Source organism: Oculina patagonica, chromosome 7, assembly GCF_052425735.1.
Source record: "Oculina patagonica isolate OP01 chromosome 7, crgOcupat, whole genome shotgun sequence".
NCBI classification, from domain to species: Eukaryota; Metazoa; Cnidaria; class Anthozoa; order Scleractinia; family Oculinidae; genus Oculina; species Oculina patagonica.
The window spans coordinates 8,867,532-8,891,593 of NC_135764.1; the positions used below are offsets into that span (position 1 = coordinate 8,867,532).

At 39.3% G+C, this 24,062-nt stretch overlaps 2 protein-coding genes and 1 pseudogene across 3 annotated transcripts in view; all 3 read left to right on the forward strand.

Moving 5' to 3' along the window:
- LOC144661663 (uncharacterized) overlaps positions 1-24,062 on the forward strand; it is a 29,610-nt pseudogene that overhangs the window by 716 nt on the left and 4,832 nt on the right. Inside the window, exons 2-3 of the transcript XR_013572322.1 lie at positions 22,206-22,305; positions 22,978-23,111. The product of XR_013572322.1 is annotated as an uncharacterized LOC144661663 (transcript). The remainder of the gene's footprint in view (positions 1-22,205; positions 22,306-22,977; positions 23,112-24,062) is intronic.
- On the forward strand, positions 1,676-17,058 carry LOC144661672 (cation-dependent mannose-6-phosphate receptor-like). Its single transcript, XM_078522482.1, has 5 exons — positions 1,676-1,940; positions 4,017-4,110; positions 14,946-15,052; positions 15,638-15,767; positions 16,530-17,058. Exons 1-5 carry the CDS (start codon positions 1,807-1,809, stop codon positions 16,617-16,619), a joined length of 555 nt encoding a protein of 184 aa, XP_078378608.1. The 5' UTR covers positions 1,676-1,806; the 3' UTR covers positions 16,620-17,058.
- LOC144661645 (uncharacterized) lies at positions 9,616-10,772 on the forward strand. Its single transcript, XM_078522452.1, has one exon. It carries the CDS (start codon positions 9,696-9,698, stop codon positions 10,770-10,772), a length of 1,077 nt encoding a protein of 358 aa, XP_078378578.1. The 5' UTR covers positions 9,616-9,695.

Below are 24,062 nucleotides of genomic sequence, written 5' to 3' on the forward strand. Positions count from 1 at the left end.
ACAGTTTTAATAATGAAATGTTAAATAAGTTGCATATCCCAAGAGACGGTCAGCCAAAATTGAGCAAATAAAAACCCGGTAATAAAATACACACTAAACTACTCACAGAGCGAATGGTATAGTAGTGACACAGTTAGTGGTGTTAAACAAGTATATTTTTCAGTTATACATAAAAGTTTATAACTTTTTCGATATATAAATTGAGAAACTTTTTGAAAGAGTTGGTTAATAGTTATTGCATCATGCTCTTTGAAAATTATGGTCCATTATGCGACTTCCGTGACAGTTGAATAGTTTTATATCACGCAATTTTTGTCCAATAACAATCACATTAAAGGAACCGTCAAAATAATAGTTTGCTATTAAATAAAACAGCCACGAAATGATGGTAAACCATCGAAAAAGACATGAATGCATAAGATTGGAGAACATTGGAACAGATTGCCAAAATTGCCAACTTCTTTCCTATTTACACCCCACACCCATTCTCTGCATTAATAATGGTGTTATCGTTTGTCTTGGTTATTTTACAATTTTATAACAGCCCTCTGCGTGAATACACCTTTTCAGTTTTAAAGACATTGCAACTTTATCTCCTGCGGGTGCTAATTACAAGTTCGACTGGAATCCCTGCACTAAGTTTACCGAAGGCAATGACTGTAAAGATATGCTGGTGAGTACATGAAACAACAAGTTCTTACATAACAATTCTTGCTAAAAGTCTTGGGACACTTTACTTTTTTGCTAACCGGTCTTTCCGGCATTTGTTTTCGCCTTGGCCTCTCCCTCTCTACCCCCAATACAATTAAATGTCGAATGTTATGTCACAGTCTAAGTCTATGGTTTACCCCCACTCCCCCCTCCCGGGGGGATCAACTTCCTATACATTCTCTTAAACGGAAACTGAACGATGTTCTCCTTACCTGCAAAGAAATCATTGGGGCGGTAGTCAGGGGATACCTGGAAGAGCAAGGTGACTTTTCTTTTAAAAACACTTCGGCTCGACCCTGGACAACTCACGGCGTGATGATTGTGGGTAATGCCTATGTTTTAGATTTCACCACAGTTATGGTATGAACGATAGAAACTCAAAGAGAGAATAATAACTGAGGATTTGGGTATTTAAAAGATATTACATATAATCAATGTATAATCATCCCGGATCAACTTTGACTCTGTCCTAACTGCTTTCTAGTGGACTATTGTAACGTCGTTACACTACAGGTATAACCAAAGGGTGCTGTGAGTGCTTGTAAGGATTTGGAATAAAGTTGAGAAAAATATCCATTACTATCATTGAAATCTATAATAAAACTTAAAACCTTGCCTGGTGTCACTTTTGTGTCTTTCTAGTGCCTTAGAAAGTCATACGCGCGATTTTCGTTTCAACGGTCTGTACGTGACAGACCGTTGAAACAAAAATCGCGCATATGGCTTTCTAAAGCACTAGAAAGACAAAAATGTGACACCAGGCAAGGTTTTAAGTTTTATTATAGATTTCAATGATAGTAATGGATATTTTTCTCAACTTTATTCCAAATCCGTACAAGCACTTATAGAACATCCATACAAACTCTCACAGTTCACTTTGGTTACCTGTGGTTACACCAACCTAATGTTGGTATGATATTTTCAACACTAGTGTGCCAAAATTTTCCATAAGAAAACAATAGAAAAGACAAAATTGGACTTTTATTATCCTAAATGATACTTCATTGGTATTTTTCTGTCACAAATGGCGTGACATAGTCCCTTAAATCCTCATTTAAAAAGACTTATGTTAGATTCGCCTTTTTCTTCTTCAAGATGTGCCAAAAAGATGCTGCAAATACGGCAGATACCCACCCATGTGCTGACAGTGTTGTTGACTTTAAAGTGGATAGCGATGGAACTACCGACATAATGTATGAGCCACATACTGATAGCACGGGCTACAAAAGGTAACGTCAAATTTCGAAACTGAAGCCCCCCGAAAATGGGCCAACCGGAAAATAAAGGCCCCTCAATCTTAAATGCAAAAAAACCCTACAAGAATAAATTCGACATCCATGTTCAAGAATTCTTTTTGATATAATAAGCCCCTCCGATTGTAAGCTCACGCGAAATTACTTGTCTGCAGCCCCTTTGTTGCCCGCGTGGGCCTTCAGTGTTTGTCTCAATCGTCCTCTTCATCCTGTCTGGGACTTATAGGGACTATGCCACGGATTTTACAGATATTTGGACAGCCAAAATATATACTTGTGTTGTAGGAAACCTGAAAATAATGGTCGAATTTTATTAACGATTGCCATATTAATATACAATCTTCGTTCACTGTCCAAAATCTACGCGCGCAATTGGTTAAAATAGATCACGTGATTTTGCTTTACCTGTCGTCAGCAAACACCGACAGTGCAGTATTGACAATAACGCACAAAAATCGTACATTATTGAAAATGTCTTCAGCTTCAAGGCTTGCAGAAGTGGAAGAAAAATATATTCCTCAAATTATCAACGATCCAATTCCAAACAAAATCGAAGAGGATAACAACTTGAAGCGCTTTCATGTTCAAAGGTAAACTGCAGCTCAATAAATACATTTTTGTGTGTTGATTGTGAAAGCCATCGACTTGTTTTGAACAAGCTTCTCGCTGACTGTATTTATGAACGGCCACCGGCTGATGAGCGATTTTATGAACCATTTTAAGCTTTATTTCTGTGCGGCTTATCTGTGATTTTTATATTATTGATCTTATCCCGTGTAATTATGTACTTCTACACTTCTTATTTTTAAACATTATTGTTTGAGGCTCGTTAAGTCGATGATCGTTTGCAGTGTACTCAGATTGTATATTAAAAGGGTTAGGGTCTGTCCGTTCGTGTTTTGTTGACAAATACACGCACTTGCTGGCCTCACAATAAACTCGACATTTTCAATACTGCACTCGGCTACGCCTCGTGCAGTATTCAAAATTTCTCGTTCATTGTGCGGCCAGCGCGTGCGTGTATTTTTAACAAAACACTCACAACAGTCTCTATCCCATAACTAGAGCACTGAAACTGTTAACAAGCGTTTTTGGCTGCGGATGGCTAGGATGAAATGGATTACAACTTTGAAAATTCAGGCTAAACTTTTAAAGTTGTTTACGCGCGTCTTACAAAAAGCCGATACTTATAGCAAGTTAAGGTTATATTTTTCTTTAGATGTTAAAAGGTAATACTTTTCATGGATTATAAGTTGCGTATCACTAATTTCAGAACAGTTTAGACCAAAAATCCACGAAGTCTTAGTAACGTAGCTCCGTTAATAGGGTCTGAATGGGGTTTAGTGTTTAGTTTTATTTGCCCATACTTTTTAGTGTTTGCTGTTACATTGGCCAATTTTTTAATGTTTACTGTTTTCGGAGAAAATACTGTTAAGTTGGAGGTTTTTCATGAAAAATTGAAGCATTGTAAATTCTTATATGCTCTTCAAAAATCGGATAAAATCATTCATGAACTTAGAGAAAATTTTTTTGGATTTCCGGCTTTGGAAATCTTCGGTAGTCTTCGGACATCTTCGTTAGTCCCTGGAAATATTCGGTTGTGTTTGGAAATCCTCGTCAGTCTTTGGAAATCTTCCGAACTGATCGGAAATCGTCGGAAAAAGGCCGAAAACTTCTTCATATACTAAACAAAATAATATTGGCCCTTTTGGAACCGTTTTTGGGAGAAATTTTACTGTTACAGTCAATTTTTTACTGATAGTGTTAAAATGCCTAAAATTTTACAGTTTTATGTTATAGAGGCAAAAAAATAAAGTGTTTAGTGTTATCGAAGTACCCCCATTCAGACCCTCCTTTAAGGCCGTAACCATAACCCGCCACTGAACCCTGTTCTGTTCGTGGCCTGTTCTTCGCCCCATGAGAGACCCATCTCTTCCAGTTCCTACAGGTGGTCTTAAGGCCTACCTTACTTTCTCCTCCCAGCTAGAGTCCATCTCATGGCAAGTTAAGGTATCCTAATGAGCGTATGTTATAACTGCTTCATATCCTCAGGACCGTCACAATTAAACTCAAGTGCAATGAAGGCAAATCGCCTGGAGAAATAGACGGTGTTACAGAGGACTACGCACCAATGGATTCAAAATATGTATGTTTTTCTTACTCCATAGTGGGTTTTCGTTTGTTTTCTATTATTTTGTGTTTTCGTGCTCACTGATGCATGGAAGATTACAATCCGAACATTTTCCTGCTCTCCAGACAACTTGCTGTTAGCTGCGGCTCGAAAAATAACAAATAACAGCAAATATATTTTTCAACGGTTTACTTATCAGAACGATCGATCTGTATCAGAATTGCGACCCTATGTTGGCGGGAGTTTACTGTGGGTAATCATTCTAGCCTGGCGTTGTTGCCATCGTTTGCGGGTCTTTTTATTTCATTCACTTCACTCATGTTATTCAGTTTACATAGCGTGTTATAGTTAAGTTTCCATGACCTTTCTCCCTCAAGGTTGCTGAGTGCCTGGGACTGCACTCGGGATGGATAAGGTTTACTCCTACTCCTGGCAGGCAGCAGGAACGTCAGTTTATCAGACAATTGTGTTCACCTGTATAATATTATAGGCTGTCTGAGATTACAACCATACATCTGTCTTGATTTAATAAAAGGTGTCTAAAGATTTTGACACAGCTCTAGTTCTAAAGACATATTTTTGCAAGGAGCTTTGAATGAATGGACTAGTTATAGCTCATGTTCAACGTGAATTACTCTAATAAATCTCTTTATGAACCAAAAAGACTGCATTTACGGCATTTTGTTCAAATCATGAATTCTACCAATTTAATTAACTTGTTTACAACATGAAATAACATCAAATGAAAACACATTTTTAAAGCGCCAGAGCGAGAGATGGACTGAAGCTTTCTAAATCCATGCATGGTCTAAAATGAACTATCAGAAAGCATTTTACATCGACGATCACTTCATTTTCAAGGAATTCGGGATTAAAATAACTAAATAATTCATGACTCCGCGAGACCATTCGGTCATAGTTCATGTCAATTCACGGCCGGAAACCCCGCATATCGAATTGCTGCTCACTATCAAATCAGGGCGCTCTGATTGCTAGCACAGTCAAACGGCAAAATAATCATCAAATGAAGATAATTCTACTCACATAAGGGTTTGAAGTGATTTCCTTTCGACCATCAACTGCGCTCTTTGCAACCTTTCCATCTTATTCACTATGTAATACCCCGGATGTGGAAAAAATAGTTAAAAAGGGAACCAATACCTCCGGACATTACAACAGTCTCCAGTCAAGGAAGAGTTCAAGCCCAATATCGCCATGACCGCCTTCAAATCAGCCCTAATGTCTAGTTCCGAGTCCTAGTTGATGTGGCTGAAGACCTTTGCCGTCTAAAGCAAGCACAACGTTATTTGTACCTAGCAAAACTGTACCGAGTCAAGAGTTCAACCCGTTAAAGCTTTGTTCTAAGGTACAATAACAGCCGACGCAAAACTTGCAAATAGTTAGACTTCCACCTTAATAGGACTTAATGATGTCCTCCGGCAAACTTCCTTTAGACAGCAATATGAAAAACTAGATCACCTCTGTTCTACAAGTCAGAGCGCGCCATTAGAATTCAAAGTTCGGTAGATATGGCGAGTTGGAGCCTGGGTAAACTAACCAAAAGTAAATGGAAGGTGGGGGGGGGGGGGGGGGGGACTAGGTAGAAGGGATAAAAGCCATGAGATGACTATAAAATTGAATGCACTTCATTTCCATTGAAAGTAAGCCAAAAAATCTCCCATGTCGTTAGAAAAAAAAAATTCTCAACCCCATTCCTTTTTTTTAACAGGCAGACTGTAGCCACCTTTTAGTAAATCAAGACAGACATATAGATTTGGGCAAGCTTCCGATCCCAGTTACTGGACTTAATTAACAATACAATCTTTCCATTCTGCATGGTAAAAGTCAGCAAGAATATTGCAAGTACGGTTGCCTATAGGTACAAGATGGATATTTTAAGTTACAGCAATAATATTATATGCTAAGGGCACAGCAAATTTTCTTAAAGGAAGAACAAAATACCTTGAGCTCGAAGCAATTATAAAACAAACTCAACTTTCAACTCACGTTTGCAAACGAAAATCAACTAAATGAGCATCCGGCACCAAACTTCAGTTCGTCAACTGAGCTGTTTGTTGCTGTTTGGCACTACAGGTCTTTATCCTTTGCTTTCGGCTTTAAATTCGACCAAGCAGTAACCCAACTAAAGGAAATTAAAAGAACGTTCTGGGTTAACCCAGAAAGTTCTTTCAATTTCCTTTAGTTCTTGTAGTTTTCTTCCATCGCATTTCGAAAATCTTTCCGCCATATTGTTTCGGTCAATCAGGTTGCCATGCAAATTGTCATATTTTTACCTGTAAGTATATCAAACTTGGCTCAACCAGTATTAGCCAATCACAAGCTTCTTAGCATGTAGTTTTAATCATAGATCATGAAATTTCACTCAACAGCACTTTAAGTAGGCGTCCGTGTAAGAACCGACCACTGGATTTTCGACCAAAAATAGAATTCCTTCAAATTTTCTGTGCAAGACAATTGATCCATATGATAAACAAAAATAGCAATATTTTGGCTTGTAGCGTTATTTTTAAATATTTCTGGCGATGATTTCTGAGAACGGTCTAAAACCGAAAAAATCGTCCTGTTTCGAGTCAGATTTAGGCGTCGCGCTCAACGCGCTGAAAAATTACGCTTTAACTCCAATAAAATAAAACTTGTACATTACTTTACTTTATGTCTTGTCTATAAGTTGATGGTAAAATATTTGAAATCGGACTTAAAAAAAATTAATTATGTTTTTTTCAAAACACCGCATAAAGAGCCCTCGCAAAATTCACGCAAACATGTTGTTGGTTTATGAGCTATTTCTCAAAAGTATAACGTGATCTGGAGCCCTGAACAATATCCACGATTAGTACTAGGGTTGGTGTATCAGAAACAAGAAAAAAAGGTTTGGGCACTAAGCTTTTCAAATTTCAGGAGTTCCATCAACATAGCCAAAATTCAACGGTCGTAACGCGCGTCACGCAATTTCTCACTATTGCGCTTCCTAACTTTCCCACATAAAATAATTTCCCGATGGAGCAAATATTTTCGAAACTGGCTTTCCGCTCGAAATAAGGCATGGACAATCCTAAATTTATCAAATATTGCCCCAAAACTAAGAATTAAGAATGTTAAATCATGAGCGGCTCCGGTGTGAGTTGTCCTCAACTCCGTCTTAAACTATGCAAAAAGCTTCGAAAAGCGGTTTCCGTGATTCGGTTATCATAAATTGGGAATGAACTAGGGAAGAAACCCTTAATTATTTAACACATTTAACAGCTATAAACTAACTTTTATTATAGTATTAAGTGCACGCCTAGAGAAAATGTACCACGAATGAAAATAGGCCAAAGCGAAAATCATTTGTCAGAAAATGTTGGTTTCAGTCGGCTTACACGCTGGAATGTCAAAGTTATTTTTAGTAGGTTAATTTCAACCTGCGTCAAAAATGCTTGCTGCTAAACTATATCTGGTTTAGCTTTATATTATTTGTTTTTCAGTTTTATGAATGGCCTACAAGCTTTGCCTTTTATATTTAATTTCATCATTCTGTATTTTTTTTGGTTGCACTGCCCTAACGCTAATTTTAACTTATGCAAATTTGTGACAGTTGGTGTCGTGCGTGCTTACATTACGGGAGGGATAGGTTTGCTCTTAGCATTTCGTGTTGTTTTGTTCTGTGAAATGGCAGGATTTAGTTCCTTATCGGCAACTATAGGTGGTAAGTGAGCCCTAAATGACTGCGACGGGGGCGATATCAGTTCGCATCTAGCAAATCACCACCTGTCAAGAGAAAATACATGTGAAAGGGATCTAATACTGGTAAGAGCAGGTCTTTTAAAGCTCACAGAAGAACAGATTTAGAATATAGTTTGTTCAGCCCATCGTTTTACCTTAGGAAAGAACTGGCAAGCCCCGAAAACCTGACAGTATCCAAGACATTATGGAAAGAAATTGGCGGTAACAGGAACTCATGTTATCAATTTCAAGCTGGCCAGTGAAATTAAAAACATCTTTGGAGAAGCTGCACCCGTTGGTTCCCGTACGTTTTATCGTTAAAGATTGTTCTTAATCGCTAAAAATGTTTACATTGTTAAGTTCTTGGTGTCTGGTGGAATTTTTTAAGAAAGTCAGTGTGCTTGAGAATCATCTTGATGTTGGAGAGCACCGCCATGGGCGCGGAGGGCCCGAAACGGTGTATGACAAACTTAGAAGAGACTGGGCCGAGAAATTCCTTACTGTAGACAACAACGAGGGAAGTAGCAGGGCACCAGTAGCACATTGCGATGAACGAGGATCCGAATTTGAATATCAAGCTCCTAGTTCTAGCAGTGAATTATAGCTTGGCTGGGCTCTACGCAAGCCGCGAAATCAAGGTGTGCGATTTCCTGCTGAGGTTAGACAATACCTAACGACGGAATTCGACCTTGGAGAGAGAACCGGCAACAAGGCAGATCCAGTAAAAATGGCTGTAGACATGAGAACAGCAAGAAGACCAGTTAGTTTGCCGATAATCGACAGACAAGACTGGCTAACGAAGAGTCAAGTACAGGGCTTTTTTTCGAGACTAGCGGCCACACGAAGAAAGCAGGGGAACCAAGAGGTACAGATGGAGGACGTGCACGCAGAGGAGGAAGAGCAAGAAAGGCGTGAAGTGATGGAAAACGTCGCTGGACTCAGTCCCAGGCATCCAATCTGCCTTGATTCTTACTGCCTGTGTGACCTGGCACGAGAACAGAATCTTGACAGTTTCAGTGTAGTTATGCTCAAGGAGATATTAACATATTTTGAGATTCCCTTTGGTTCACGAACTTGTCCTCATTCTTGGAAGAATGTGACTATCACCAATAGGAAGAAACGTTCAAATGCCATCTATTCTCGGATGCGTTCGGCTGTTATAAAAACTTTCAATAGTTTTCTATAAACTGAGAAAATGAAAGTGGTTTAAAGCCATGTATTACTGTAAATGTAGGAAAGGATAAAAGTCGCCCTTTTTCGTTGCTGCGTGAAATTAGCTATACTATCAACTTTAGGGACCAGTCATTATTTATCGGGGGTGGAGGGCCACTAAAACTTGGAAGAAGTTGGCTTATTAATTCTGACCCTCCCCCATATTGGAGCCAAAAAATTGTGACCCTCCCCAAATTGGAGTCTAAAAAATTGTGACCCTCCCCTTTAAATGTACACATACAAAAACAGCTTCTTGATGTTGTAAAAACCATTGGCAGTTTATTTTATTTTGTTGCTTGTCATTTGTTTGCTTTCTATGTTTTTGCTATTGGTGGCAGGAAGCCATAATCCATTATGGCTCCTGTTGGTGGTCGCAACCCCAGATCTTTCTAATTGAAATCGGCATTAAGGGTGAGTTTTGAAATGAGCGAAGCTGCGTGCCCTCTGGGTGACCTTCTTTTCTCTCCCGGGAAATTTTGCGGAATATCGATTCTTCCTAGATCTGTTTTCCGCGATTCTGAGCAACAATAGAGTGATTTAGCAACAGGACGCGAGAGCGTTGGACGCGACATTTTGACCGTGAGTGAGGACGGGAGTACTGGGGCTGAATACGTGTCGCGGCAGTGACTTAGCAAGCGCGCGAAAATCAAAGACAACTTGCCAACATGGCGGATGGAGGTCTTCGCAGCGTGAGAGAAGCATTACTTCTCGCCTACAGTAGCAATGTCATTGATGCTTTAGAGTTTGCTGTGTTGTATGAGGAAAATCGTTCAAGAGAGATATTTCCCTACTGGAAATTCGAAAAATTTAACTTTGACGACTGGGACGATACTGAATGCAGAACGGAATTACGATTCGCCAAAGCAGACATTTTCTTACTACTGGAAGTTTTAGGATTTCCAGACAAGTTCGTGTGTTCCCAGAGAACTGTTTGCTCAAAGCTTGAAGGACTTTGCATTCTTTTAAAAAGGCTTGCCTTTTCATGTCGGTACACCGACATGGTTTCGCGTTTTGGAAGGAATCCAACTGAGTTATGTTTGATATTCAATACCGTTTTAGACTACGTTTACAGTTCACATCGCCATCGTCTCGAGTCTTGGAATCAGCCATTTCTTTTGCCTCAAGTCCTAGAGCGCTATGCCCAAGTCATCTACGACCGGGGTGCACCGTTGCGGAACTGCTTCGGTTTCGTTGATGGGACGCTATGCGGAATAGCAAGACCTAAACAAAACCAACGGGCTGTTTACAATGGACATAAGCGTAAACATGGATTGAAATTTCAAAGCGTTGTGACTCCAAACGGACTGATCGCTAATTTAGCCGGCCCATATGAAGGACGAAGGCATGATAGCACCATGTTGCACGAGTCTGGGATGTTAACGGAACTGCAAAGAGTTGCTTGGGCTAATGGCGAGCCCTTATGTTTATACGGTGACCCGGCATATCCGCTCGGAATTCATTTGCAAGCTCCATTTAGGGATGCACACCTAACCCCTCAAATGCAAAGATTCAACGACGCTATGAGTGAAGTAAGGGTATCAGTGGAGTGGATGTTTGGAACGATCACCAACTATTATAAATTTGTTGACTTTAAAAAGCAACTGAAAATTGGCATGAGTCCAGTAGGGAAAATGTACTTAGTGTGTGGAATTCTTCAGAATGCTCACACTTGTCTGTATGGAAATTTAGTTTCAGAATACTTCAGTCTTCATCCGCCAGGCCTTCAGGACTATTTCTGGTAAAATGACACAGAGATTGTTATCATGCACGTAACACAGGCAACCTTTTATCCAGTTTTTGATAAACATATGTCTGATTACAGCCCTAAATGTAATCAATCAATAAAAGAGAAAAATAACTGGTCATATTTTTTTTCTTTAATCAAAAAGTTCCATAGGCAACAATGCTAACATTCTTGTATTTTAATAAAATGTAAAAGTTTTCTGTTTTAAATCCAAGGGTGATCAACAATTATTTTCTCATTAGCACACTGATACTGTCAAGATCTGTCAAGCAGATCAATTCTGAAAGCTTAGCATCATCAATAAGGCAAATTTGTATGTTGATTGAAAAACCTTGTAAGAAAATACAACTTTTGAAATGTCACAATTAACCTCACGTCCATAAAGCTGTTCATTGCTTGTCACCTCTATGAACATTAGTAAACATAAGCTGCAGCTGCTGTTGTTGTTGCTGCATGAGGGCCATCATTTGTTGTTGCATGATGTTCTGCTGTTGCTGCTGCTGTTGTTGGCTGTCTATCTGGATTTGTAGCTGTTGTCGCAATAATCCCATCTGCTCATTCCTTTCCTTTCTTTCAATCTCTTTCTCTTGCTTCTGTTCTTCGAGTTCTTTTTCTTTCAACTTTGCATCTATTTCGGTTTTCTCCCTTAACCAAGACATGGTGTCACCTCCAGATCTTCTCTTTTTCTTTTCTTTAACTTCATCATCTGCATCAGCCTGCCTCTTTTTACTTTCACCCATGGTCTCCATTGCTTTTTTCCTTATTTCCATTGCTTTCTGTAGATCAGCATTTGCGTTTGCTCTTGCACTCGCTGTTTCTGATTCCGCTTTCTTGTCCGACTCTTCACTCAAGGCAATCATGTCCTCCATCAGTAGTTCGAACTCTGTGAGTTCATCACCACCGGTACCAGAGCCTTTAAGTTCTCGAGAAGTCTTCGACTTGTATCGCCTCAGGAGAGAAGTGTGAATCGGTCTCTTACGCCCCTAGCAGTCACATCGAACAGATCCTTGTGGCAGTTAAGGTTGCTAGCAATCACTTGCCATACAGCTCCACGCTCTCGGCTGCCAGCTTTATAATGGAAGATTCCTTGTCCTCCCATTTCTTTGAGAAGCATAACATCTTTCTCTTCTGTCCAATTCATCGCGGGTCTAAAATTCAGTAGCATGAGAATTAATTCCGAATCTTCAGGGAACACTTTTTGCACGCTGTAAGCCGTTAATTACGACATTATTTTCTATTTAACAATTCAAAGTGAGTATTACATTTTATCGGCAGCCTTAAATGTTTGTAGGCTTTAGACGGAAATTCGTGTCGCTACACTTCAAGGGAAATATAAAGTAGAACAATATATAGTCTAATATGGTTCGAACTGTTAGAAAATTCAATGGCATCAAGTTCTGTCTAATCCAACCTTTCAACCACGGGTAGAAGTTCTACTACTGTTTCTCTTAGATAGAAAATTTTACGGAAGGTTTTCCACCATTAAATTATACGAAACTCGTAAAGCTGATTCCATGCGGATTTTTTATCTGTGTATATAGCGAAAATACTCGCAGCTTACATATACATAAATTATTTCCAAACTTGTGAATGGACAGACTTCATAAATTCCACTTACTTTTTGTTCATTTCTGCCATTTGCTCTTCACCTGAAGGGAAAAGAAGAATAGAAAGAATTAAACTTGCGCTTTTCGAAAAGCCTTCGAAGGCTGGCAAATTACAGAAGTGAAATGTGGTCAGTCATCAAGCGATTTTTCGACGAATTTTTATGTTCTTAATGTGAATGCACTCAGTGTGATGGATCAGCTAAGACTGTAGTGGAAAACACAACGAAATTTTAGCTTATTAAGTGAAATAAAAAGCATTTTACCTCTTGTTTTCGCCACGCCTTCGGCAGGACGGCAAAATACACAGTCTCGCGTCCTCGACAGCACGTCAGTTTGAAGACGCGTGACAGATCTACTAGTTTCCAGTCCTTTTCAGCGAGCGCGACGTCTTGAATTGAGGTCACGTCCTGTTGCTAAAACAGTCTAATATGGCCCTTCCAGAACGCCATTTAGATCACAGTTGTTTCGAGCTATTAAATGTAGGTAGCAAATTAAATGAGTGATATACTAAGTTTTGAGACGATCATTGATTAGGTGTACTTTAACGACCTGGCTTCAAAATGAACTGTTTGCCGGATTAAAAATTATTTCATGCTGGAAATAATTGCTTCAGTGTGAAATTGCATCTTATTGCACGAGTCTCAAGCTTAACCCTATTCAGACCTGGGGGGGGGGGGGGGGGGGGGCTTTTGAGGCCCGCGCTGACTTTGAACGCTTATAACTTTTTATAGATTCAATCAAACAATGCCAAACTTGGCGACTTTTTCTAAAATTTATCTGGGAATAATTTGGTAGGATAGGTAGTTATGTCGGGAACTTGACATCACCATGGCAACCGCATTTTGACAGGCATGTTTTTCCAAATTTGTAATTTTCGTGTTTCTATTAATAAGAATTAACTTTAATGCAATTATTTTCACCTCTTAACGGTTTTAAGCACAGTTTTATTGCTTTTGAGTACTTTGCAGTAGTTCTGGGTGGCTTTCTGGCGTTTTTGAAAAATTTTGAAAGCCAAGATGGCGGATCCAAGATGGCGGCTGTTTTGACATCATGATGTAATTGTCACGTGATGTGACGTCAACATCCCACGTGACGTAAACCAAAAGAAAGATGTTTGGACATACTATACATCCTATAAGTTTCATTGTGATTGTTTAAATATTTTGGAAGGCCCCCCGGTCAGAGAAGGTCCAAAAAAGCCCGGTCTGAATAGGGTTAATGCGTAAGCCCAAGAAGCCTTGACTCAAACAACTGTTTCACATGACACAAGAAAGTTTAGGGAGGTCAAAACTGTCAAATATAATGAACAGTAATCAATTTATACCAGTGAAAAACACCTGTTATCAAAGGTACATTCAATGCCTATCTCAACTTACTGAAAAATTGGTACTATTGCCGGGCCAGCCCGGCTAACCGGGCTCATGTAATACCGGGTTGAAAGTCATCTCGGCAAACCGAGCCAGCCCGGCTCATGTAATCAGGCCCTTAGTGCCCAAAACGTTTTTTCTTGATTCTGGTACACCAACCCTAGTTCTGATCGTGGATAGCTTTTAGGGTTCTAAATCACGGAAACCGCTTTTCGAAGCTTTTTGCATAGTTTACGACGGAGTTGAGGACTACTCACACCGGAGCCGCTCATGATTTAACATTCTTAATTCTTAATTTTGAGGCAATATTTGATAAATTTAGGATTGTCCATGCCTTATTTCGAGCGGAAAGCTAGTTTCGAAAATATTTGCTCCATCGGGAAATTATTTTATGTGGGAAAGTTAGGAAGCGCAATAGTGAGAAATTGCGTGACGCGCGTTACGACCGTTGAATTTTGGCTATGTTGATGGAACTCCTGAAATTTGAAAAGCTTAGTGCCCAAACCTGGTTTTCTTGTTTCTGATACACCAACCCTAGTACTAATCGTGGATATTGTTCAGGGCTCCAGATCACGTTATACTTTTGAGAAATAGCTCATTAACCAACAACATGTTTGCGTGAATTTTGCGAGGGCTCTTTATGGGGTGTTTTGAAAAAAACATAATTAATTTTTGTTAAGTCCGATTTCAAATATTTTACCATCAATTTATAGACAAGACATAAAGTAAAGTAATGTACAAGTTTTATTTTATTGGAGTTAAAGCGTAATTTTTCAGCGCGTTGAGCGCGACGCCTAAATCTGACTCGAAACAGGACGATTTTTTCAGTTTTAGACCGTTCTCAGAAATCATCGCCAGAAATATTTAAAAATAACGCTACAAGCCAAAATATTGCTATTTTTGTTTATCATATGGATCAATTGTCTTGCACAGAAAATTTGAAGGAATTCTATATTTGGTCGAAAATCCAGTGGTCGGTTCTTACACGGACGCCCACTTAAACCTTCGTTTGCAAAATTGTGTCGGCCTTTAGCCGATTTTTAGAGATATATGTCTTAACGCTGCTAAATCGAAAAATCTTTTTTTCTCAAAACTGACCTTAACAATAGCAGACACACTGTTAAAGGTAAACCCGTGTCATGCAGACACTGTTTACATTAGTTTGCGAGTATCTGCTTCAACATTTTGTTTTCATAGAGTGCGACTCTTACATCCAAGTGCGCATGTGACGATGGTTGCCACCATAATCCGGAGGGGCCTGGTGGCAGTAGCGGGCTAAGCACTGGGAGTATTCTATTAATAGTGTAAGTAGATACTAATGGTGATGTGGATGGTATTTTAAGTGGTAACATGAGACTTGGTTAAGTTATTTAGGTACAACACGGCCGGGAATTTAAAGTTGTGCAAATTGTGCATATATATAAGAAGAGGTTCATTCGATAAATCAACATTTAATCTCCTCAATTCTTCGGCATAAATTTACGATCTGTGAGTACCCAGTCTCAACGAACAAAGTTCGGCCTAATTAATCGTATGCATGTTTATGTCAGACTATCAAATTCCATACCCAAGCCTCGCTTTAGAAGTGTACAGTTGTGAACTTTGTCATAATGAATTCCCAACAGGGTCTGTATGGTGGTGGGGGGAGGGGGGTTCAAATGTCGGTAGTCAATACAATTAAATTACTTTATCGGTTGCCAGTTATGTTTTTCGCACCGGCGTTGTCGCTAGTCGGTTAACCCCATTCAGACCCTCTCACAAAGCAGCAAGGACGAAGACACTACTAAGTCACGTGAAAACCATTTGTAAAGGTGCCAGAGTTTGAGTGGAATTTTAGTAACTGACTTGATGACATAAGGCTTGTTAATGTTAACGTTATATTTTTACAGGTTTTTCGTATTGCTTATTGTTTATATCATTGGTGGCATTTTAATTAACAAGTACAAGTTGGGAGTTGAAAGCATGCCAGAGATGTGTCCTAATTACCAGTTCTGGGCCGGAATTCCATCTCTTATCAAGGTAATATTTTCACAGTATTGCGGCACAAAAACAAACCAAAAATGTATATCACAATGTTACGTCATCTAACAGCACAGAGAACAAGTCAAAACTCATACTAGAAGACGAGAAATAAACGAGAAGTAGAATACGCGGGAAAAATCATGTGATCACACAAGTGACATCCTGATTGTTTCGGATTTTGTGTATGGAAACTTTTGTATTGTTTTTTTCTTGAGCCAATTTATTCTCGGAAAACAAAACTATACAACGCAAACAAAAATCATTTTTAGGCTCTGTATAATAACAGCATATATCTAGGCTATGAGTTTGCTATTGCACCTATGAGGTGCACTCGATAACATAGCCTGCGTTGCAGACTAACTAAACCCTGGTATATACCAGGGTGACTATACCAGGGTTTAGTTAGTCTGCAACGCAGGCTATCGATAACACCACTCACCGAAAAAACCTTGCAGTAACAGACACTTTCCAAATGAGTAAACTTGTTTTCTTGTTGTTGTTGTTGTAATCGTCGTCGTCGCTGTTGTTGTTTTCTTTGTTGTTTCTGATGTTGACAAAAATATATTCATTTGTATGATTTATTACCCGGCGGTACACGTCTGTACGCGTAGGAAAACAAGCATGTACCACTCTTAGTGGCGCTACGACTTTTTTGCCATGCTAGTCTAGGCTGCATTAGGTTTTTTTCGGCGATTTGTTCTCTGTGGAAACAAATTCATTTCAGCTTTTTCTTTCTTTCTTTCTTTCTTTCTGTTTCAGGATGGAGTTTTGTTTACGTGTGGTGGTATAAAGTCTGCATGCTCCACTCTTTGTCAGAAGTGTAATAAAGAAAGCTACGCAAATATATAAAACGAGAATTTATTGCTCAAGGATGGCAAAAGGCATTGCTGCTAGCAACGAAGAGATTATCAACCTTGATAGCATTTCTCGACAATTAATATTATCATGATCTGAAATGATTAGATTTTATTTTATATGCACTGGCCACCAAAAATGACTGGGTAGACGTACAAGTAGTCGTGAACAATTTTGAAATTTTGCTTAAGACCTTATTCTAAAAATGCAATTGTTTAAATGTCCTCTGCTTCTAGTAGTTTATTTCTTAGATAACTTCTCGTCAAAGTCATTTTATCAAAAACTAATCGTATCCTTATTACAAAACAAGGTATATTATTACCCTCAAGCTTAGTACATAAAAGACAAGAATACAGGAACTTCAGGACCAAGAGTTCGTGTGCTGCGTCCTGATAAGTAGCCCGCGAACAAACTCCCGAGTCTGGTAGGGCGAAAGAAACTGAAGAAATACGCGACCAAAGGGAACCAAGTGCCCCCCCCCCCCCCCCCCCACACACACACACACACACAGCGCCAACTCGGCTTGCTTCGCTCGCGTATTTTTTTTTTTTTTCACCCTGCTCCACCCTGGAGGCTGTTCGCAGGCTATCTGAAAAGTAATAAAGAATTAACAAAGCAATAATTTCTTTATGGAAGTAGTTAAATTAATCCTTATCCTAATTAAAACATACCCTGCAAATAGCCTCCCTTATGGGTCATAGTATAGTGAAAAAAAATCGGCGAGCCATTCTTTTGCAGAGTTGCTCCGATCTCCGCTTTTATTTTTCGCCATTTACCTAAATAGCGAGCGTTTTAGCAGCTTGAACTACAACTAGAAAAAAAAAAAAAGGCTTTCAAATAATATACTAGGCTACGCTACTTTAGATGATTTTCATATAGGCCTCTTTGGAGGCAAATAACTGTGAAAAGAAGAAAAAGATACAGTCAACACACAGACAAAAGGTTCATTTTCCAGGCAATAAATCCATACACATGACTGACATTAACAAAATCGTAATAGCAATAATTTAATAAAGAAAATGAAAAGACCAACTGAGCTTTTTGAGTCTGAATTGATTATAATTTATTGGATAATTGGTATGTATAGTTTCTATAGAAGTTAAGGTGGCCCGCGGGTATTTATGAGGTTGACAGTTCCCTTTTTTAAGCGCGTTTTAAAACGGGAAAACGTGAAGCGATTGCTTAGGTTTCAGTTTGAGAATCTGAAAGAATAATGCTTAAATTATATAAAATGATAAATTTTATGGCGATCAAACGCGATTTGTTTAAGTTATGAGCGATTTTCGAAAGCCTTCGTTTTTAGTAAAATGCGATTATTGAAATAACGTCATTTGTTTGATATTTTCAAAAATTCGGCTGAAAACCATCCATCTTTATTGACTGCTAACATTTGATGTATATACAGGATCTTTCTAACTTTTACACACAAGATTATGGTGATATCAGCCTCAAAACTGGCTGGTACGGGGGTATTATAAGTATCACATTTATGCGACGGTCAAGTCAAACGCATAACACAACTCTCCTACCTAAAAGTTGCCATACCCGAACGATTCGACTTTAAAAGGCTTCTTGAAAAGTAAGGAGGATTACTTATGATCACTTTCGGAACTTTTTAGTATTTCAATCTTCTACCTTTCCTACTCCTGCTCCTGCTCCTCCTGCTGCTGCTACTGCTGCTGCTGTTGCTGCTGCTGCTGCTGCTGCTGCTGCTACAACTGCTGCCAGCGTTGTTGCTGTTGATACTACTACTGCTACCACTACTACCACCACCACCACCATCACTGCTGCTGCTGCCAGTGCTGCTGCTACTGCTGCTGCTACTGCTACCACTAGTGCTACTGCTACTACTACTGCTGCTACTGCTAGCGCTGTTGCTGTTGATACTGCTACTGCTTCTGCTGCTACTACTTTCACTACTTTGTTGCTTGTTTTCCAAACTATTTATATTTATCTCTCAATCTCGCTTCATTTACAATCTTAAATTTAAAATTTCAATTTGTTCCTTTGTAGAGTACAACTCTTACGTCCGGTTTCGCATGTGATGATGGTTGTCCGAATGAATCAGGTCAGACCAGTTCTGGGTTAAGCACAGGAAGTATTTTATTAATAGTGTAAGTACCCTGATCAGTTTATGGAATGTACGTGAACTTAGGGACTCGTGTTCAGCTTCGCCATTTACTTTCACATTTGTGAGGGTGGCAATGGGTTTATGCGTGACACGTGAAAAGGACAAAAATTAGACCATGTCGTGTGAAAACAGGATACAAATTAGACCCTGGCACGTAAAAATAGCTAGAAAAGACACGTTATCCATGAATTCACTGTTTCAAGTAAACGTGACACGTAAATTTGTGTGAAACAGGATCACAGTATCACGAGTCCCCCCTTTGCTACCCTCATTTATGTGAAATGATGATTGTTAAAAATTTTGCTCGCTGATGGGATTAATGCTCGATTGCAGGGTGCGTGTGCATGCTCAAATTTCATTTCTGTTTTTGCTTTAATTTTCAAGCAAATATGCCGGAATACATCCTCGGAGACCCAGGGGCAGTTTGTGGGGCAAGAGAAACGCGAAAAAGCGGGTAAAAAATAGCGCGAAACTGCCAGTTACATAAATCAGCATATAAAAGTTCTATTGACTGAAAGTGCCCCTGGGGAAAGATTCTTACCAGACCAGTTCAAAAAGCTCTCTGAATACTGCCTCGTGATTGGGCAGAAAAATCTTTTGTTTTCCCTTTGTATTATTCTGCCCAATCGACGACCAGCTTGACTTCGGTCCTTTTGTACACAAAAGCCAGTGCTAGAATCGCTGCTGCACGCGTAGCTAGTCGCAATCGGCCGCTTGACACATCTGCCTGGTTTGTTCGTGAAAAATATACTCTTGTTTGGAAAAGTTTCGCCTCAAACTGTCATCAATCTTTCCGTAAAAGATCTGAAAAACATCCATTTTATAGCAGTGCAACAAGCTGCATATCGCACACAAACTTTAATAGCTCGCAAGCAGCATTCAAGTGTTACGATTCCTGCGATCGACCACAATCTGAAGAATCCGCCGTTTCTCCGCGGGCATGGCCGTCAAACTTTCGACGTTTTCGACCAGGGGAGGCACTAGCCGAAACTTTTCCTTCCCGAGCAAATTCTCCGCTAAAAAGCAAGGCAGATATAGCGAGCGAACTGGCTTTGTGTACATACTTCGTTTGCATGAGAACACAACAAAAGGACCGCAGTCAAGCTGTTCGCCGATTGGGCAGAATAATACAAAGGGAAAACAAAAGATTTTTCTGCCCAATCACGAGGCAGTATTCAGAGAACTTTTTGAACTGGTCTGGTAAGAATCTTTCCCCAGGGGCACTTTTAGTCAATAGAACTTTTATATGCTGATTTATGTAACTGGCAGTTTCGCACTATTTTTTACCCGCTTTTTCGCGTTTCCCTTGCCCCACTAACTGCCCCTGGGTCTCCGAGGATGGCCGGAATATGCTTGAAACTGAGTAGTATGCTCAAAGTTACATTCGTTTGAAGTTATTACTCCTTTGTTTATCCAGGATTTAAATGACATAAACGTATTATTTACTCGAGTAAGCTCCGCCCCCGAATAAGTGCCGCATTTGGGACAAAACGTTAATAAGCGCCCCCCCCCCCCCCCCCCCCCCAATAAGCCCCGCGCTCCCGATGCGCTGCTTTTTCGAGGAATACCGTATTACTAAAAAAATCACAGCAAAGCAACTTTAAAACCTCATTACAAATTTCTTTTCATCAAAAGCAATGTTCAAAACAGCCTGGAAAGATCTTTTTTTAGTTTAGTTTAAATGGCATTTTAATCTAGAAGACTAGCGCTTCATTCCAATTCCTTGCTTAATCTAGTGACATTTTAGTGCCGCAAGAGAAATATGATGACAATCAAAAGACGCTTCTGTTAGTTACTGTGAAATGTTCGTACAGATAGAAAATATACCAGTAAATTAAAAGAAAATGCTTCTTTGTCGCGTCCAATTTTGAAATAAGCGTCGCCCTCCAATAAGCACCGCATCTGAGCTGCGGTGCTTATTCGAGTAAATACGGTATGAGAAAAGCCCAAAAACTAAATAGGCACCTGCTACGCATGCCGAGATGACCTGTGCTCAGATCGTGCAGCAGTCACACGGCATAGACCTACAACCCCAGACAAAAGTCTTGGGAAATTTTGCCATTTAATGCCTCCCTTCCCCTCCCCTCCCCTCTCGCGAAAAGCGACCTTACATACACAAGGTTGTAAAATGAGGGACCGACTTTGATATGGGGGAGCGGGGGGACCCTACAGCAGTACAGGAATGGGGATTGCTAAATTGAAGCTCTCTCTAATCGGGAATGTCAGTTTTTACAACCTTCCCAACTCTTTTCGTCTTGGTTGTACATACGATTTATTATCTTTGTTGATTACCCTGAATGATTGACTAAAATTACAATATTCTGCAGTTGCACGCACGACTGAATCCTTCTTTCAAGCGGAACCCCTTGTATTGTCATTATCTTTGTGATTTATGCGGTAAACTACCGTTCAAGTTCCGTAACCGTTCTGTCGCAATAGCTGTTTCACTAAATGTTTAGAGCCGAAAAGATTGTGTTTCTTGAAGGGTTGATTTTTAATCTCTAGCTTTCAAATGGTATATACTTCATGGTAGAAAGCCACGAGTGCACCCGAGGTATATACTTCATGTAATAGTAATTGTACTGTTGCTTGCTCGGTGTATTGATGGTAGTTATCGTTATTGTTTGCAATAACAGATAGAATGTCAGCATCGCTATTGTAGTCACGCACAGACGGTGTTGTGTGTCAGCCATTAGGGAGATGCGATCGGACCGTTGTGATGGAAAGGAAATATTCAACCGCAGTGAAAGCCTTCCTTGCTATTTGCTTACTTTTTGCGCACAGCTTCGCCGAGGTTTGCCAAAAGATTGACCAATGTTCATGCAAGAAAAAGAGTGGGAAAATTATCAGCTTGTGGGACATCGATGGAGGTTCAGAAGGTGGGGTGAGTTCAGTATGGGGTGAGGGTTGAAGTCTGTTTTAGATTGGCAAAAAAAGGGGGGGGGGGGGGGCAATATTTGAATAAAGTTGATAATAAACCGCCAAAAAGAAATAGATCCATAAGACTTATTACACTGGAGTAACCTTGGAACAGATTTTGAAGGTTCGCAATATATTTCATTTTCACTCACCACATACAGTGATCATGATTTCTCGTGTTGTGTCGTGTCTTTGTCATTTTATCATTGCATAATTATCAGTCTATGATTTTTCTTGAAATGCATTTATTGCTCCGACAGGTCTCTTTTTAAAACGCGTTTCTGAAAAGTGAAGCACTAAGTGATTCCTTAGAATTTAAGAATTTCATACGAAAAGTAAGGTAGGTTTGCTTTCAAAGTTGCTCGTCGCTTTGCAAATCTGCATGGGGTATTAAATTATCATGTGCGGTTGGTAGCCTGCGTTGCAGACGAACTAAACCCTGGTATAAACCAAAATTAAGGAGTTTAATTTGCCATAAACCGTATGAATTGGCTACCTTTTTTTATTATATTGTACTATTTCCCCACTAGCTTTAAAAATATAAAAGATAAAGATACCACGAAACACTATGTGTACGCCTGGAATCCGTGCACAAAGTTCAGCGAAGGTAATGGCTGCAAAGATGTGCTGGTGAGTAAATGAAAACAATGTGTTCTTTAGAACTAATTAAAGTACACTGTTTTTCAAAGGTCTGGGGGTATTTCACGTTTCCGTTAACATTTTGGGTCATTTCTCATTGACTTCGTCATTTCTCTCCTCACCCCTAATGCAATGCGGCCGGAGTTTCATCAAGCCAACTGTAAATATAATTCTATCATCGGACCTTAATTCATAGCAGAATGAGATCTGCCTAATAACCGTTCTCATGTTGGTAATGTTGTCGTGTTATAGTTTACTTGGTATCATGATTAAAGTCGATACCCTAATCCCCAAATATAAACATTTTGAGAGACTCTTGGACACTTTATCGTGAAAGAAAGTCTTTTCTTTTCTCCCTCTTTTTCCTTTTCTCTCCATCTCACCCCCCCCCCCCTCCCCAGAGGACTCCTGTAGATATGAACTTATGCTTTTATTAGTTCACTGAACTGCGCCACTCTCTTGTTTGGATAGTGAAAATTGCACAAAATTGACGCCCAACAATGGCAGACATTTTTTAAAAGAAAACAAAAAACACCTGGTAAAGTTTGATTTTAAATAATCTTACATTAATTTACATTATATGTTTTCCTCAGCCACAAATAACGTAACTTGTCCCTTAAGCATCAAGAGTTTAAGGTCGAATTTTCCTGTTTTGTCTTTAAGATGTGTCAAATAGATACTGATAGTACTTCAACCACCTTCCCATGTGCTGACACTGTTAGCGACTTTAAGGTGGAGAATGATGGAACTACCACCATAATGTATAAGCAACTCATTGATAGCACGGGTTACAAAAGGTACGGTGAAATTAAAAATATTCTGAAGCCCCGAAAAAATAAGCGCACTGGAAAATGAGCCCTTTCTCTAACCCCTCCCCTAATCTAAAACTAAAAAAAAAAACTAACAGTGTGATTAATTTTTCGAGATTAAAAATTCCCTTATTAAGGTTGTCTTTTAATGATTGCAGACTACATCCTATGTGTTGTAGAGTTTTTTTTTGTATTGTAATCGTTACCTTTAACGATTAATTATAATTAAGTTTTCATATAACGCGCGCTCTGATTGGCTGAAACTTTGTACTTTATCAGAGTCCAGATGTACGGAGGAAATTTCACGCCATCGACCCAATATGGCCGACCACTATTCCCGAAAGTCTCTCTCGGGTTTTGTTTTGACCCTGACATCTTCTTTGACCTGAAAAACGAGAATGAAAACGAGCTTTTAGCGTCAGTTAATTTAAAACGTCCTGTTCCTAACAGCACAAATTGCACGGCGATAGAAAGTGAAATTACGGAAAGTTACGGAAAAAAACACCGAGCCGGAAAGTAAGCTTAACAACAACAAACAACCAACCAAAGATTTGTAAACTACTCAAGGCCGAAATTGAAGACATTATAACGAAAGCAGAAACGAAAAACACGAAAGATAGTACAAAATGGGCTATCTGAGTGTTGAATATGAGTTTCACATTTTATTTAAGTACGGAATTTTAGATAAAACACGCACAGCTACAATTTCGTGTAAAAACAAAACAAACAAACAAACAGCAATTCAAAAAACAGAAAACTAAATTAGCTAGCGAATACACACACAACTCAGACTTATCACAGACTGAATAATTTTTTTCTGGCGTTTTCAAAACAGCTTGGTGCCGTGAAAGAAAAATTGCCAAAAGCCTTCACAAAATGACCAACAAAGAAGCTAGACAACAACCTCGGTAAATTCTACGCATGAGGACGCTAGAACAT